At 48.7% G+C, this 15,740-nt stretch overlaps 5 protein-coding genes across 5 annotated transcripts; 3 read left to right on the forward strand and 2 right to left on the reverse strand.

Moving 5' to 3' along the window:
• Window positions 1-554: 554 nt before the first annotated feature.
• LHYA1_G007441 (putative transcriptional regulatory protein) lies at window positions 555-2,998 on the reverse strand (the record flags this gene model as incomplete). The annotated part of the gene is made up of 7 exons (XM_031152370.1): window positions 555-975; window positions 1,041-1,276; window positions 1,309-1,764; window positions 1,824-2,119; window positions 2,170-2,585; window positions 2,634-2,752; window positions 2,903-2,998. 7 exons carry the CDS (start codon window positions 2,996-2,998, stop codon window positions 555-557), a joined length of 2,040 nt encoding a protein of 679 aa, XP_031002554.1.
• Window positions 2,999-3,541: 543 nt separating this feature from the next.
• sts1_0 (Delta(24(24(1)))-sterol reductase) lies at window positions 3,542-5,173 on the forward strand (the record flags this gene model as incomplete). Its single annotated transcript, XM_031152371.1, has 3 exons — window positions 3,542-4,467; window positions 4,519-5,083; window positions 5,153-5,173. 3 exons carry the CDS (start codon window positions 3,542-3,544, stop codon window positions 5,171-5,173), a joined length of 1,512 nt encoding a protein of 503 aa, XP_031002551.1.
• A 355-nt stretch (window positions 5,174-5,528) lies between these two features.
• CHL1 (ATP-dependent DNA helicase) lies at window positions 5,529-8,529 on the reverse strand (the record flags this gene model as incomplete). Its single annotated transcript, XM_031152372.1, has 5 exons — window positions 5,529-6,959; window positions 7,013-7,720; window positions 7,767-8,128; window positions 8,178-8,271; window positions 8,359-8,529. The coding sequence occupies 5 exons, from the start codon at window positions 8,527-8,529 to the stop codon at window positions 5,529-5,531; spliced, it is 2,766 nt and encodes a 921-aa protein (XP_031002556.1).
• A 1,852-nt stretch (window positions 8,530-10,381) lies between these two features.
• On the forward strand, window positions 10,382-13,034 carry chr4 (Chitin synthase regulatory factor 4; the record flags this gene model as incomplete). The annotated part of the gene is made up of 2 exons (XM_031152373.1): window positions 10,382-12,868; window positions 12,969-13,034. The coding sequence occupies 2 exons, from the start codon at window positions 10,382-10,384 to the stop codon at window positions 13,032-13,034; spliced, it is 2,553 nt and encodes an 850-aa protein (XP_031002553.1).
• A 432-nt stretch (window positions 13,035-13,466) lies between these two features.
• Window positions 13,467-14,598, forward strand: meu13 (Homologous-pairing protein; the record flags this gene model as incomplete). The annotated part of the gene is made up of 3 exons (XM_031152374.1): window positions 13,467-13,877; window positions 13,961-14,092; window positions 14,191-14,598. 3 exons carry the CDS (start codon window positions 13,467-13,469, stop codon window positions 14,596-14,598), a joined length of 951 nt encoding a protein of 316 aa, XP_031002552.1.
• Window positions 14,599-15,740: the final 1,142 nt, after the last annotated feature.

The following is a 15,740-nucleotide window of genomic DNA, read 5'->3' on the forward strand; positions in this document are numbered from 1 at the left end:
GCATGGAAAGGGAAGGGAAGGCGCGCGTGGCATATTTTGGATAGGGATAAGATGGTTGGATACTCCTTACCGTATCCATTACAAGAATACAATAGTGGCGTATATTGCATTGCTTTAGATGGGAGTTCTGCGAGGTAGCTATCTGTAATTACAATATGCCATTGCCACGCAGCGATATGATAACGGTGGGATGAGATGAGGAGTCGACAATTTATATAAGTATTATACTACACCGCGTGGTGATGTGATGTGATGGTCAAGTAAGTAGGATTCCGAGATAGGTATGGAGTATGATATGCATGCATGGTCAATGGAGGACTGGGGTTTGGGTAAAAGGTGCTTAAGCCTGCTTGCATGCACTGTATTATCATTTGTTTAGCATGAAATGAAACCCAGTCTTGAAGAATTGCTGCCAGAGGAAGGACTCTTTACTCCGAGGCAGGAATGCCATCTACACTGTACATTCATACATAACACCGAGCCTACCCGAGCTCAGTAGGTCCATTTCCGAGGATTTCACACCCCTAGAAGCAAGTATCTCAAATACAATCCTCTCAAGAAAAATCCATATTCCAAAGCCCATTCATATTCTGCCCTAAATACGTCTCCAAGAACGCAGACATAGGCACCAGATTCTCCTGCATAGTCTCAAAGTCCCCGCTTCCACTGGGACTAAACTCCGAGGAGGCCAAATTATAGACATTATTAGTGTTAGCTTCCATTGGAAACGTAAAAGAATCTTCTTCTGGGTTATACGAGCCGAAACAATCCTGCCTGGAATGCACAAAAGCCGTAGCGAATCTCAGGAATACTTTACACATTTCGTACAAGCGGTTAGTAGCTGCGGATATGCTGCGGCCTGCTTCGAGGGTCCGTAGGACTTGGCGTAGGAGGTCGACGTCGGCTTGGCTGTGCGAGGCTATGGAGTGAGTGAAGACGACGAGGAAAGGCGCGAAGGAGGAGAATAGTAATATCCTGCGGCACGCAATGGGTTTAAATATCTGTCTGTCTGTCTGTGGCTGGGGGAAAGGAGAACTTACCAGCCGGAATAGACGCGCATGCTGGGTACTTCGGTTGAAGACAGCTTTGCATAATTCTGTACGTGGCATTGCAATCCTAGACTCGCAGCTTTATACCGCTGGGAACTAATATGCGTCGCAGCTTCTTGGGATGTTTTGGCTCCGTATAAAAGTGTTAATATGTAGTAGTAGAAAAAATCCGACCAGCTGATGAGGAGGTTCAAGTCGTTTTGGTCTTGTGCATGTTGTGTATCGATCTATTAAAGTCAGACATTTGATTTCGACGTACATCTTTGATGAAAGCTGGTACCTTTTTTAAGCTAACGTGCCAAGCAAATAGACTCGCAGAACGTTCTTGGATCAATCGCGATCTCATTTCTGGCGGCTGGCATCGAGCTCTAGCCGAGTAGAGTTCATCGTACATCTGACCTTGAAGCTTACAAAGTTCGATGAATGCCATCAATACCTTATCCCAGGCCCAGAATCTCGGGTTGGGGTTTGGCGAGAAAACTTCCACATCGATATCGTAGTCTGGAAAGCTCGAGGCTCGTCCAAGATTGAGAGACATGACCTTGTCTATCATGTATAGCATCCAGAAAACGTGTCGTTTCGCATCTGCGAGGTCAGGCGGGCCACGTGCTACTTCGGATTCTCGGTGGTAACCTAAACTTTGGCACAATCGCGCGCCTGTGGAGACGAGAGTCCAACATAGAGAAGGTCGAGCATCTCCTTGCGCTTTCATGGCCTATTTAAAGAAGCTTTAGATAAGCACTGGAGGTGGAGATAGAAGGCAGGAATACATACACCCATCATCAGACACTGAATATTCTCCAAAGTGGGTGTGACCAAGCATTCATAGTCCTGGATACCGTCGCAGAAATTCTTTTCGCACAGCTTGGCGTAGGTTGCACAATCAGAACTTGAGAGAGCTGCTTGGTCCTCTTGGCCGTACGCATCTAGAAGGTAGAATAAAAGACCATTCATGAGAGTAACCTCACCCTTTGAACTTGGTCTTGCTGGAAAGTATACCTTCTTGCATAAATTCTCGAGCATCATATGGTCTCTGAAGCCATTGTGTAAGATCACTGGAGGTAGTTTCACTTTTGAGGTGTCAGCCAAAGCCTATTAGTCTCGCACATTCATTACAGACCTGTTGCTTTCCTTAATGCAGCAACAACAAGTGACATTGGGGGAAGTTCGATATCCTCAACTGGTGCTCGAGCGGTTGAGCAAGGAAAATACAGATCGTTGATCGACGAAGGCAGATAGGCTCCTTGGAGAAGTGACTTCAAGGATGCTAATGAATACTGTATTTCCCGGCTAGAATCACCAGTTTTGGCTTCTTCAGCTGATATTTCTGCAGAAAGAGAGGCTTGTGCGGACTGCTGTAGGAAGGAAGGTTCATTCTGAAAAGTTGTGCTCGGGGCCGACGCAGCATTGCGTTCAGCGGTTACAACGCAAACGTCGAAGGGGTGCTTCGGAGCTTGTTGACTCTTCTCGAGTCTTTCGAGACGCTCTTTGATCTCAAGAACGCTCTCTTGGATGAGGCTGAGATCCCGTTGCTCACTAGATGATGTCAAAAGCTGTGTGTACTTCGAGTACTATTGTGCTAACAGGTTTGTTTCTGGAGTAGCATTAAACTGGGGCTCGGTCCTTCCTACTGTTGTCGTAGTCCCGCATGATAATTTTGCTATTTGACAGCTTGAACATGGGGAGTTCTTGTCACATCGAATCTAGGGAAGGTTAGACGAAAGGGCCCGTCCAGCACAGCACAAGACAAGCTTGAGAGACCTTTCTGATCCTACAATTACCACACTAAAGTGACAGACACGCGATATATCAGCCCCCGGATTCATTAATTGATCAGATCTATACGTCCATACCGATTTAGGAAGAAGTGAAGTCTCGCTCCTGCCATGTTTGCCGAGCCTGTTCGCCTTGGCCTTTTCTGTAGAGTGACTCTTTCCCGACATATCCATTTTAATTGGCTCGTGGATCAGAGTAGAGTTTCGAAGTAGAATGCTCACATTGATTTGCATGCCGTAATAAGAATAAGAATAGGGGCTGAATAATGTTGAAGAAGGGAAGTTCGGAGTTTGTTTTGCACTATAGCTCGAAGCGCGGCCGTGAAGCGCGCGGAACGCGGACAAAGTTCGTGTTGGCCGGACAAAGAAAAACGGGTACTGTACGGTTGAAATGGCGATGGCGACTGTTTTCCATAGCATAACACAAAAAGGGGTAAGCCGCATCCCGCGGATTGCGCGTGGACCGGCGAGTCTAAATCCATACGTCAAGTGTCAAATTAGGGCCCATTTCGATATATTCCAATCAATATTTAGCTGGAATTCACAATTAAATAGGATTTCCTTTTCATTCACTTATTATATGTATATAGGTCCCCGCTCGTTCTTGGACGTCAAGCCACTCGTCTCAATAATTTCAACCACCTCCTTCTCCTATTAAACCAACGCATTCTTCCTACATCCCCATCTTCATTCGCTGAACACTGTATGCAAATCAATATGCCTGAGTTCGGTATCCAATCTCTACCAGGCGCTCCCCCAACGAGCTGCCACCCTCGTTCTTTTACCACCCGGGTCAGAGGCCTCTCAACTTCATCTGCCAAAGCCTTCATCTCCAACGCCAAATCAGTAGATGGCTGGAAGCCAGGAGAAGATCCCAAGGTGGATCATTCCGGTCATTTCGAATTCTGCGGCCCTTTGGGAGTCAGTACCATGATAGTCGGCTTTCCTTTACTAATGTACTACATGTGGATCGGTGCGACATTCTACGACGGTCAATTCCCAGTCCCTACCTCTACGGAGTCTTTCGGGAGCTTTGTTAGACATCTCGCAAATCTGGTGTACGAACACGCCTTCCCGAGCACAAAGGCCTGGGCCATCTACTGGACATTCTTCATCACTGAGGCTGCATTCTACTGCTATCTTCCTGGTGTCCAGGGCTACGGAAAGCCACTAGATCACGAAGGGGGAAAGCAACTCGAGTACCATTGTAGTGCGGTCTGGTCATTCTACATCACCATCTTAGGAGCTGCCGCACTGCATTTCACAGACATCTTCCCGCTCTACACTGTCATTGACGAATTCGGACCCATATTGTCAGTTGCCATTATCTCAGGCTTTCTCGTAGCCGTTGCGGCTTATACGTCTGCTTGGTTCCGCGGCGTGCAGCACAGAATGACAGGCTATTTCATGTATGACTTCTTCATGGGCTCGGAACTGAATCCCAGGATTGGCACTTTGGATTTCAAGATGTTTTTCATGGTCCGCATGCCTTGGTTCATTCTCTTTGGCATAACATGTGCTACAGCTGCAAAGCAGTATGAGGACTACGGTTACGTCTCTGCTGAACTCATGTTCCTGGTCATGGCTCACTTCATATATACCAACGCATGTGCCAAGGGCGAAGAGTGCATCTTGACTACATGGTTCGTCTCCCTTTCCTAAACCCATTCCTATCCAAGTCTGACCCAGCAAAGGGACATCTACTACGAAAAATGGGGCTTCATGCTCATCTTCTGGAACCTCGCCGGTGTTCCCCTTAGCTACTGCCACTGCACGCTCTACTTTGCCAACAACCTAGCGATAGCAACCGAATGGTCGATTCCGGCCTTCCGCACCCCCGTTCTCATCTTCCTCTTCACATCCTACCTCTTCGTATACTGGGTCTGGGACTCGACCAATAGCCAGAAGAACCGTTTCAGGCAACAAGAGCGCGGGCAACTGGTCGTGAGGAATACCTTCCCGCAACTTCCGTGGCAGACACTTACGAAGCCCCGCACGATCACCACCCCATCTGGAGACAAGATTCTCGTCGATGGCTGGTACAAATATGCTCGCAAGCTCCACTATACCTGCGATGCGTATTTCGCGCTTGCCTGGGGCGCCATTACCGGATTCGAGAGCCCGTTCCCGTGGTTCTACCCGGTGTTCTTTACGGTTATGATCCTGCACCGCGCGTATAGGGATATCCAACGTTGCAGGGTGAAGTATGGAGATAGTTGGACGGAATATGAAAAGATGGTTCCTTATTTGTTCATCCCGGTATGTATTTCCTCTTCGGATGGACTGGCGTGAGTGGAAATACTGATGTGTGAGTAGTACGTCATTTAGACTCTGGATTTGAGAGTATAGAATTGCTTGGTTTCTGACGGAATGGAATTTATGGAATTTGCAATGTGGTTTAGGGGTTGGTGATATAGTGCATGGTGTTGCTAGATTCTAGCTGAAGTATAGATTATAATGTTGCTACAACAATACCATATTTCCCGGTCCTTTCTCTTTCCAGTCAAAATATGTCACGGGTCCAAGACATTCAGGTGTTGCAGAAAAGATTATAAGCCCATCAGTAATAACCACATCTCAACAATCGACATGAAAAACAGCCATAGAACCTATACTGCGTGAAAACGAGGGCACCTTTTTACAGCACACATTCTATATAACATAACAGCCCATCCATCCCATTAAACAACCCCTCCCTCCTCACTCAAACCCCCCTCTTCTTCTCGGCAAAAAAACCCCCCAACCGCCCCATCAACGTCCCAAAACTCTTACTCCCCGCATCATCCACCAGCCCCTCCCTAATCCACCCGGGCAACTTCCCTCGGATCCGCTCTCCCTCGAACCGGGCATCAACCATCACGATGGTAGCGTAATCGCCACGGTGCCGGATCGCGCGGCCTATGGACTGGTTCACGGCGCGCATGCATGCATTCTCGTAGAGTTCTCGGCCTTGAGCCTTGGCGACGTTGTGTATTTCGTTGCGGGTCATGTTCTTTTTGGCTTTGGCTGTTTCTACACCTTTTTGAGCTTGTTGATTTTCTTGATTTTCGTGATTTTCTAGTTCCAGTTGTGCAATGGTAGAGGACTCGACATAGGCCATCTTAGCTTTCCACTCGGCGCTCATGATGTTGGGGAAGGGCAGCCCGACGATAACGACGAGCCGGCCTAGACGGTCGCTGAAGTTTATCCCTTCGCTCATTTTTCCGCCCACGACACTTAGTAGGAGCCCGCCGTGGTTGGTATCGATGCTTTGCGTGTAGGCGGTGAGGGTTTCTTCGACGGGGCGGTCTTTGGATTCTGTGAAGATTGGTTTTTTGGCGGCGAGTCGCGCGTAGAGGGTTTGAGTTTGAGATTTGTTGGGTTCTGGGGTGTGAAGAGTGGGTGTGGAGGATGATGTGGAAGGGGGTGTGGATGGGGGTTTAGACCATTGAGCGATGATGGAGGCGAGGTAATTGTAGGAGGGGAAAAAGACGACTATGCCGTCTGGGACGACGGTGCAGAGGTTTAGCAGGGCGCGGCCGAGATCGTCTACCATTTGCGTGTTGCCGCGGTTCTTGAATGTGAATTCGAGGGCTTGGCCTGAAGGCCCGCGGGACAGGTTCCAGGCGATTAGGTTCTGGCGGGGGATGACGTGGCCGCTGGAGAGGGTGGTGAGGGAGGAGGGGGGGAGGTAGGGGAATAGGTGGGTGGTGTAGTCGTGCATGGGGGACATGGTGCCGCCGGCTAGGATTACGGCGCGGGCTGAGGAGACAATGTCGTGGAAGTGGGGGGAGGGGTCGAGGAGTTGGTATTTGAGGCTTATGGATATGGGTTCTTGCGTGGCGGGGGAAGAGGTGGGTTTGCTGAAGAATAGTTGGCCTTCTTTGGAGGGGTGGGTGAGCACGGAGAGGAGGGAGGTTATGTGGTGGAGGACTGGGGTTGTGGAGTCGGGTTTGGGTTTGGGTTGAGATGAGATGTTCTTCTTGTTGTTTTGGGCAGAGACGGAGGTCGAGGTATCTGCCGTGTGAGTAGCGTAGCCTTCGACTTTTCGTGCCAGCTTACTTTCTTGAAGGTATCGAATTAGTTTGAAGAGGTTGATTTGATCAACTCCTTTTCCAGCCAGGAGCTCTTTCTCTAAGACAATGCCATCTGCTTGCTATTCTCAAGATTAAAAATTTCCCTTCAAAGCTGTAAGACGAAGAAACATACCGGAAGCGCCAATCGTCCTTCCAGGTACCCAGCAAGAGAATCAATTACTCTCACTACTTGAGCAATATAGACGCGATTTTTGCCCTTTAAGCGATTTCGAAACTTCTGCAGATACACTCCTAATTGTGCTCTGGCCGCCTTCAATTGTTTCAGACTGATCTCCACTCCATGGATGCTTGAAATGGCATCCATCAAGTTATGAGCTTCGTCAATGATCACTACGTGGCCCTTCAAGCTGATCCCTAGAGCTTCTCTTGCGCTCTTCTGAAGCAGAAGCGGATATGGTAATGTGACTATCTCGGCCGGTTTGATAGCAGCTCTTGACGCATAGTAAGGACAAACACCAATCTCCTTACCAAGTGCTCCCAGATCCTCAATATCTCGAAGTGTCGCGAGGGCATGATCGCGGAACGTATTGACCAAAGGTTGGTTCTCCTTGTTTGGTAAGAAGACGCATTTATGCTCTTTGGCAGTACTGGACTGCTGAAGCTCGGAGCAGCGCTCGTTGATTGCTGCCACTGAGCCGAGTTTGTTGACTTTGGGGTTGATGCAGAGGTTCTTGCGCGAACCGAGAGTTAGGTGCTTGAGGTCTTCGATTTGCGGTTCTTTGCTGGGTTTCTCCTCTGGAAATGCAGGTGGGAAGTTCACACGGCGTAGCTCGTTGATGAACTGAGTGAGCTGGGAATGTGTTCGCGAGCAGTAGAAGATCTGCAACACGTCAGATCAAGCCATGTGACGGTATTGGCTTGCTGACCTTTGTTTCTTCTTCCACTTCCTCTTCCTCTTCTTTTGCAATAGATCCCATACCAAGCTGTTCCATCAACTCCAGGGTTTTCGCGGAATACAAGCTGCCTTCATCTTTAGTACTGTGTTGTTCTTCATCACTGTCATAATCATCTAGAACAAATTTCTCTTCATCGCCATCTTTTCCAGAGGTTTCAGCATCGGTCTTCCTCTTCTTGACTTTATGATCTCCTTTAAGATACCTATCCCTCTGTGCCTTTTCTTTGAGTCGAATCTTGGCTAGCCTGGCTTCCATATCTTCTCGTGAACGAAGCATCTCGCGGCGTTTACTGGCTTTGGTCTGCTCGATGAGCCATTGTGGACTATTTGAGTCTATGGTTGATTAGAATGTGACTTTGAAAAACGCATCAAAAGATTTTACCATTTGGACCCCAATCGAGGCCTTCCTCGAAGGTTTTGCGTTTGTGATCGCGTAGCCAAGTCAGAGAACCGCAAATTAGACTTAGCGATTTGCCCTGTCCTAGAATGAGTATATAACGCAAAGATGACGGGTGGAGAGATGAGACTTGAATCATGGATCACGTGTGGGAGATTAAACTTACCGTTCCAGTCGGCGACTCAAGGATACCGACTTTTCCATCCTCTAGAACTTGATAAACGGTGCTCATGAATGTCTCCTGGATATCGTAGGGCGTATAGGGGTGGTGGAAGTCGATCTTGTGAATAGTCACATGATCTTGAAGACCTTCGGTCTCTTCTGCAGCCTTGTCCATGGTCCCAAAATAGATGGCAGCTACAGCTATAGCCGCAGTCTAGGTTTTAGCTTTTCCTTTGACACAAGACGATGCAGCTACTGCAGATTGTTGGATGAATAGACGCGTTGTCAATCAACACAGCATGGCCTCCACGCGCAGCAGAAAGCGTGGATTGCCTTGACAACAGACTTGGCTTAGCAATGGGAAATTAAAGCCTTCACGGCTGATGGTTCAGCCTTGCACTTGTTTAGTTTCACATGTACCTCCGTACAGCCCCTTAACCGTCTCCCTTTGTCAATGTCAATGGTATCAACTTTATTTTTATGATACAGCAAGGGCTCTGGTGGCTCGTACTTCTACATACGCGTCTATTCTTCGCCTCTATACTAGTTCCGGTACAGATGCAGACGTCAAATCTCCGGCGGCTTGGTTGGGCGGGAAATGCCGATATTAATGATGCCTAACTTGGATCTAAAACCCCACTCCCGGGAGATCAAAAAGCTTGAATTACTGTAGAAGAAACACATGGTGGCGTGTCGCTTGTTGCAAGAGAGAAGAAACGTTGAAAAGGTTGCAAGTAGAATTATCTTGCTTCCTGGCCTTTCAGACTATTCTCCTTGTTTATACAGTAGTGAGATGGTGATTGTACCAACTTATGCCAAGTAGGGAGGGAGGCCATGCCATGTTACCATTCCGCATCCGAAGCCCCGCCCCTCCTCTTTTATGTGCTTGGCGGGGTAGCAATACGCCAACAATAAACAATGCTATGTGGATACAGACTCTGGTACGGATGACAAGGAGGCCAAATCATCATAATGACATGGACCAGCAGGGACTTGGCCAAATTTAATGTAATGTAATTAATATAATTTTTATTGGTATGGGGAACAATAAATCCACCCGAATTATTATCCATCTTATTCATCATCCATAGCAAATGTGGAAGAGAAAGCTCTTGTCAAGCCTCTTTCTTATTCACTGCGTCTGACACCATGATGCTGCGCAAGACCTACCTATAAGCACAGGCGCCTTTGTACGTGACTGCCCGCCCCTCCACCCTTTGACTTGTCTTTCACCCTTTGAAACTGCTGAAACTGCACTTTGCTATTTCTGATACTGTACCTCCGTTCATTCCTTCTTTATTGTCACGAATTCCCGTATAATACGAAGGTGTGAAGATGTCATACTACAACAACCCCGGTCAACGGGACCAACGAAACTGGCAGCAAACAAATGGTCAACAAGCAGGAAGAGTAGGCACAGCAGGAGGGAGACGTGAAGGACCAAGGCATCAATACCAGATCCGTAAGTTCGAGATTAATCAGCGAATCTGTCCTGCTTGACGAGCAGGCGCCATATTCCAAAAACTTCAAGTAGCCTCATCCATCCATCCCCCACAGCCCCAATCTCCGTTCGATATTAGACAGCGAATCAGCCGTGGTTTATAGCTTGGAATCCTTCCGCTTACTGCCTCGCAATCATCTTCCTTACTCATTTCTCGTTCCATATGCACTGGAGAGGCTCAGGAGTTTGAGTAATCCCACTTCTTACCTCTGACTGTATATACCCTTGCGCCTGCCAGCGTTCCATTGCTTAGATCTGACAACCCGCTTGCAGAAACGCCTTCTTATGCGCACCCGCCGGCACAGTCTACCCCGGTACAAGATATACAGTACGAAATGTCGGGAAAAGGATATAACAATCGGCCTCAGCGCTGGGGGCAACATTTATTCCAGGCGGCGCCGACGATTATTATGCACCAGATATTGTATCTCCTGCTCCTCAACGGTAAAGAGTTCCCTGCGGTGGTTTGACTTGGCCTTTGTGACTGATCCGGCCACTTAGGGTGATGAATGACGTCGAGTCGAACATGCAAGAAGGACTAGCAAATCTCGAGCTTGAATCACGAAACCCGCCAGCTCACCGAATGAGCTCTATGTCGAGCGTTTCCTCTATGCAGTCTCCCAGCTACGATCAACAACATTTTAGACCCCGCGATCAGTACCAAGACCATGGCGCACAACAACAATACCCGAGCGGACCGAGCTTCACAGCGAGCTACGAACATACGAATGCGTCTGCATACCAAAATATAGACAGGCCGGGTGGTTACCATCGACCAAATGCCGAATCCCCCACGTTTTCTCCGTTCCCCAAACCCGTCAATGCCGGTCCAAATGTACCTCTTTCCGATGACGAGAAGGAAGAAGTCCTGGAGAGAGCAAGACCTTTGGTTCTCAAAACCACCGATCCGGAGATGCAATTAGCATGGGCACAAGACGCTCTTGCGTGGGTCGAGACAGCGAAAACATACTCCATAAAACTGGAGACAGAAGGGCAAACCCCCAGGTCAATAACTCCCAAAATCGAGCATTCTTTAAGAAAAGACGCCACCAATATTGTCATATTTCTCGCAGAACAGCACCACCCAAAGGCAGAATTCATGAAGGGGATGTGGCTCGAGTTTGGAAAGTTTGGATACCGGGTGGATAAGAAAGAGGCCTTTCTAGGGTATAGGAGAGCTGCGGAGAAGGGTTACGCACGAGCTGAATACCGGATAGGAATGCAATACGAGAATTCAAGCGACTTTGCGAAAGCTGTAGATCATTACAAGAGGGGGGTTGCAATGGGGGATTCGGCCTCAAATTACAGATTGGGGATGATGACTTTGTTAGGCCAACACGGTATGCCGCAAAACTTCCAGGCAGGTGTAGATCTCGTACGCTTCTCTGCAGATACGGCCGATGAGAATGCCCCTCAAGGAGCCTACGTCTACGGCATGCTTCTGGCTAAGGAATTACCAAATATCAATATTCCGGAACAGTTTCTCCCGTACGATCTAAACGATGCAAAGCTATTCATCGAGAAGGCGGCATATCTTGGATTTGGAAAAGCACAGCTTAAAATGGCCCAAGCATACGAACTATGTCAACTGGGTTGTGAATTCGAGCCCACCTTGTCTTTGCATTACAATGCGCTTGCAGCTCGGCAAGGAGAAGCTGAGGCGGACATGGCGATCAGTAAATGGTTTCTCTGTGGATATGAAGATGTGTTTGAGAAGAATGAAGAACTGGCCTTCACATACGCCAAGAGGGCGGCTGCAACGGGTATGGCTACGGCCGAGTTTGCGTTGGGCTACTTTTACGAAATCGGGATTTATGTACCCATGGACCTACGCGAGTCGGAAAGTTGGTACAACAAGGCGTCCCAACACGGGAATAAAGATGCACTTGGGAGAATCGACAGTATCAAGAAGAACAACACCTTCTCGAGAAGCGATCATGAGAAGATTGGAATTAATCGTATCAAATCAACACGTGGTTCACAGCGAGGAGGGAGACCGCCTGGTTTAGCAAAACGGCTCGACCCCATGCCGAGTATAGCAGACAATGTACTTGATATGCCAGATCCTAGATCTTCATACTCCGGAACTGGGGAAACACGCCCTTTGCAAAACAACCGTCCCCCACAGAGGCCTATTTCTGTTGCCCCATATCCTGAGGATGATATGATGCACCCCCCTAGGCTTGCCAATGGTCCGGGTCCAGGTCAAGGCCAAGGGTTACGCCCACATTCACGAGGCGGTCCACAAGCAGACAGGCCTACCTCCGCGTTTGGAATCAGGCCTTTGAACCACGCCAATACGAGTTTAGATCCAGGACAGCATGGAGGCAGGCCACAAGATCCAATGCGACCTTCCACGAGTATGGGAAATATGCATGTTCCAGGAGGTCGAGGAAGCAACCCGGCCGATAGAGGGCACGTTGTTTCGGCCGGCTGGGATCCTCAAGCGCCCACGGGTTATCGTCAACCTTCTCCAGGTTTACCTCCGAAATTGCCTCCAATCGATGCTGGTGGGCCTGTCAATTTCGAGCAGAGTTCGAACAGGCTTCAGAAGGTTCCACCTGTCAACATGAACAGACCTCCGCCTGCACAACCCCAAGGATATGGACAGGATCCTTCCAGACAGTCGGTGCCTCAACAGCCATACAAATACACCCGAGAATCCGCGATGCCAACGGACCCTGCTGCTCAACGGCGAGACCCAATTGCGAATAATGCAAGTCGACCAGTTCGACAAAGTTCGATGACACCGACACAGAATCAAACTCCGTTGCAGAGTCCCGCTCATTCTGAGAGATTCGAGTCGATACACAGCCCAGCCCAGAGTCGTGCCTCTCAGCGTCCATCACAACAGCCCATGTCTCCTCAAGGGCATCCGAATTCTCGACCCCCGTCCGCAGCACCCTCCACCGCACCCTCTACTGCACCATCGACATCCTCAAGCGCTGCAAAGAAAGGCCCCGCAACTTTCGGGGAGATGGGTATTCCAGCCGCGAAGTCCGAGGAAGGATGCGTAAGTTTACCTCATTATGTGTTAATCTTCAAACTAACGAGTATGAATAGGTTGTCATGTGAGCGCGCCAAGTTTAAAATAATATATGGTTGTCTCATAGGACATGGGTTATTATGTTGCATTTGGGAGCGATTACTATGATTTAAAAAGAGAGCATTTGAATTGAGCGAGCATAGGCATGGCGTTTGACCTTTACCAATTTCATTTTACTATAGATGAGTGCATATGTTTTGTGCAGAAACAGTGTGGATATGATACCAGAGAAAATAATCCACATATGATAAGGTGTATTAAAGTAAAAAGGTCCTTGTTTTTTGTTCATTTATTCTAATTACTCCCTCTCAATTGCGATTTTATCGATGCGTACTTGGCGAAAAAGGAGCGACCTTGAGGTAGGTCTCGGTTATTTTCCAGGTCGCCTCTAACCAAGCTCTTTTCGACATCAACATCCATCTCCTAAACCACACCTCAGACCCACGGTACACCGAGTACGATTATCTTATCCATTCACCATAGATATATCTCTTCTATTTATTCAAAGCTCTCATGCCCCTAACAATCATTCACCTCCCATCAGTGATCTTCACGAATCTCAACCATGGCACCCCGAGTCCCGAAACCCAAAGCCACGACGCCAGCTCTCGACGACACATCTAGTATCGCCTCATCCCTATCACCGCTCAAGCCCAAAGCGTCGAAGGTCGAGAAGAGCAAGGCTGATAAGCAGCTGAAAGTGACGAAGGCTAAGGCTGAGAAGATTGAGAAGATTGAGAGGGCTGGTAAGGGGGAGAGGAAAGATGGTGGTGGTGAGAAGATGAAGAGGGAGATTAGTAGGAAGGAGGGAAAGGATGGTAAGAAGGATGGTGGGGGTGGAGGTGCAGGGGGGGCGGGAAAGGAGAAAGTAAAGGCTGTTACGGGGGACCAGGCTGAGCAGTTGATCATGGCGTATCTGAGGGAGCAGAATAGACCGTATAGTGCTACGGAGGTTAGTGCGAATTTGCACGGCAAGGTACGTATAGTACCGCTCCCATTATCTTGATCCACGGTCCTACCGAGGTTCCAGGAAGGACCACGCGTTAATACCTCAAGCAGGTCACCAAGACAGTCGCAGACAAGATGCTCAAGGAAATGGAGCAGAGCGGTGCAATCATGGGCAAAGCGAGTAACGGCGAGAAGAAAGCGGGTGATAAGAGAGGCGGCCAGTGGGTTTTCTGGTGCAAGCAAGTCTGTTCCCCCTTCATTCAGAATTCCTTCCCCCTAATTGCGCATATTAAATCAGCGTGATAAGTAATCAAGTGACTGACCTGATGCTCATTGCTTAGGATCCTGCCGATAGCGCAACACCCGAGGAGCTCACGGCTATGGATACAACGATCAGCACGCTCCGCGAAACCACACTCCCGCCACTAAAGACCAAAACCAAAGTCCTCACCAGCAAGCTTTCCAATATCCTCTCCGCGCCCACAACCGCAGACCTCAGTATCATCGTCTCGAATCTCCGAGCGTCGAACGCGGAGAAGAGAGAGAGGGTGCAGGGTTTCAAAGATGGGGGTGTGAAGATGGTTACAAAGGAGGAGAGTGGGAGGGTTGAGAAGGAGAGTAAGTACTGGGCTTTGAAGAGGAGGGTAAGGAAGGAGTGCTTCTTGACGCTGGAGGCTATGTTCTTGGAGGGTATGCCGAGGGATGAGGTTTGGGAGAGGGCAGGGATTGAGGATGGCGATGCTGAGTAGATGTGTGATGAATGGTGTTGCTTGGATGGTTTGCTATGGTTATGATATAATATGAAGCACTGCCAGTATGGTTGAGATGCACATCTAGAATTGCTATTATGGACAGGAACCGGAGTTAGTAGGGAGGATAAGGATATATACCCGTTTGCTTTGCTGGTTTCGACATAGCTATACCCCGTACTCCTTACCATCATAAAAAGAATACATACATGTAAATATCTAGCTGAAATAAGACTTGTGCAATTTTTAATGAATGCCATTAAACAAACAGTCAAGTATACGTCTAATTTAGCTTGGCCAATGGAAGGGATATATTTTAGTAGTGCGATATTCCTGATTTGGAAGGAAAGATCATGCTTCGTTTCTCCGAAAACAAAGTTGGGGGAAAAGGGGGTGGGGGCTAAGAAGAAAGTGGAAATCTTACCTTGTGTACTAAGTGTACGATAGAGTTTGAATCGGGGTAACGGAGTAGAGGAAGAATTATATATACCTGTCTCGCCAATTCAGGTTTATTCTTTAATATGAGATATACATACTCCGCACTCCGTATATAATAAATCCTTTCTTCATTCATATCATGTATACTAGTACTCATGCATCTGAAAATCAACAAACAACACATTATTATACCTGTACGAGTACCATATGCATACCACCTTTCCTTGCCCATACAGTAATGACCCCCCTTACTCAATCTAATCCCTCAACGCCTCATCAACAAGCTTCACAGCAACCTCCGCACACCCATACGAACACTGATACCCCGCGCCCGCATGCCCATAATTATGCACCACGCGCACCCCATCCACAACCTCGCTCTCCAAGCGCACGCCCCCTTTTCTGGCCGGCGAAGACCAACGCCATGTCTGATTACATCGAGATCTTCCACTCCATCCTCTACTAGCCCAGGACACAGCCCCACAGCCCTCGCCATAATCCTCCCCGCCATCTCCACATCCACCTCTCCGCTCCACCGACCCACCTGCGAGCACCCCCCCAACAGCGTCCCGCCGCCCGCCGCCCGCGCCATCATGTACGCGCTCTCGTCCCCTCGCATCCGTGCCCGACAGGCTGAAGTTGCCGTGCGAGGCGTTGCGCACGAGGACGGTCTGCCCGCGGATCGGGTAGAGGAGGGGGTCGGA

Source organism: Lachnellula hyalina (genome assembly GCF_007821495.1).
Source record: "Lachnellula hyalina strain CBS 185.66 chromosome Unknown contig00163, whole genome shotgun sequence".
NCBI classification, from domain to species: domain Eukaryota; kingdom Fungi; phylum Ascomycota; class Leotiomycetes; order Helotiales; family Lachnaceae; genus Lachnellula; species Lachnellula hyalina.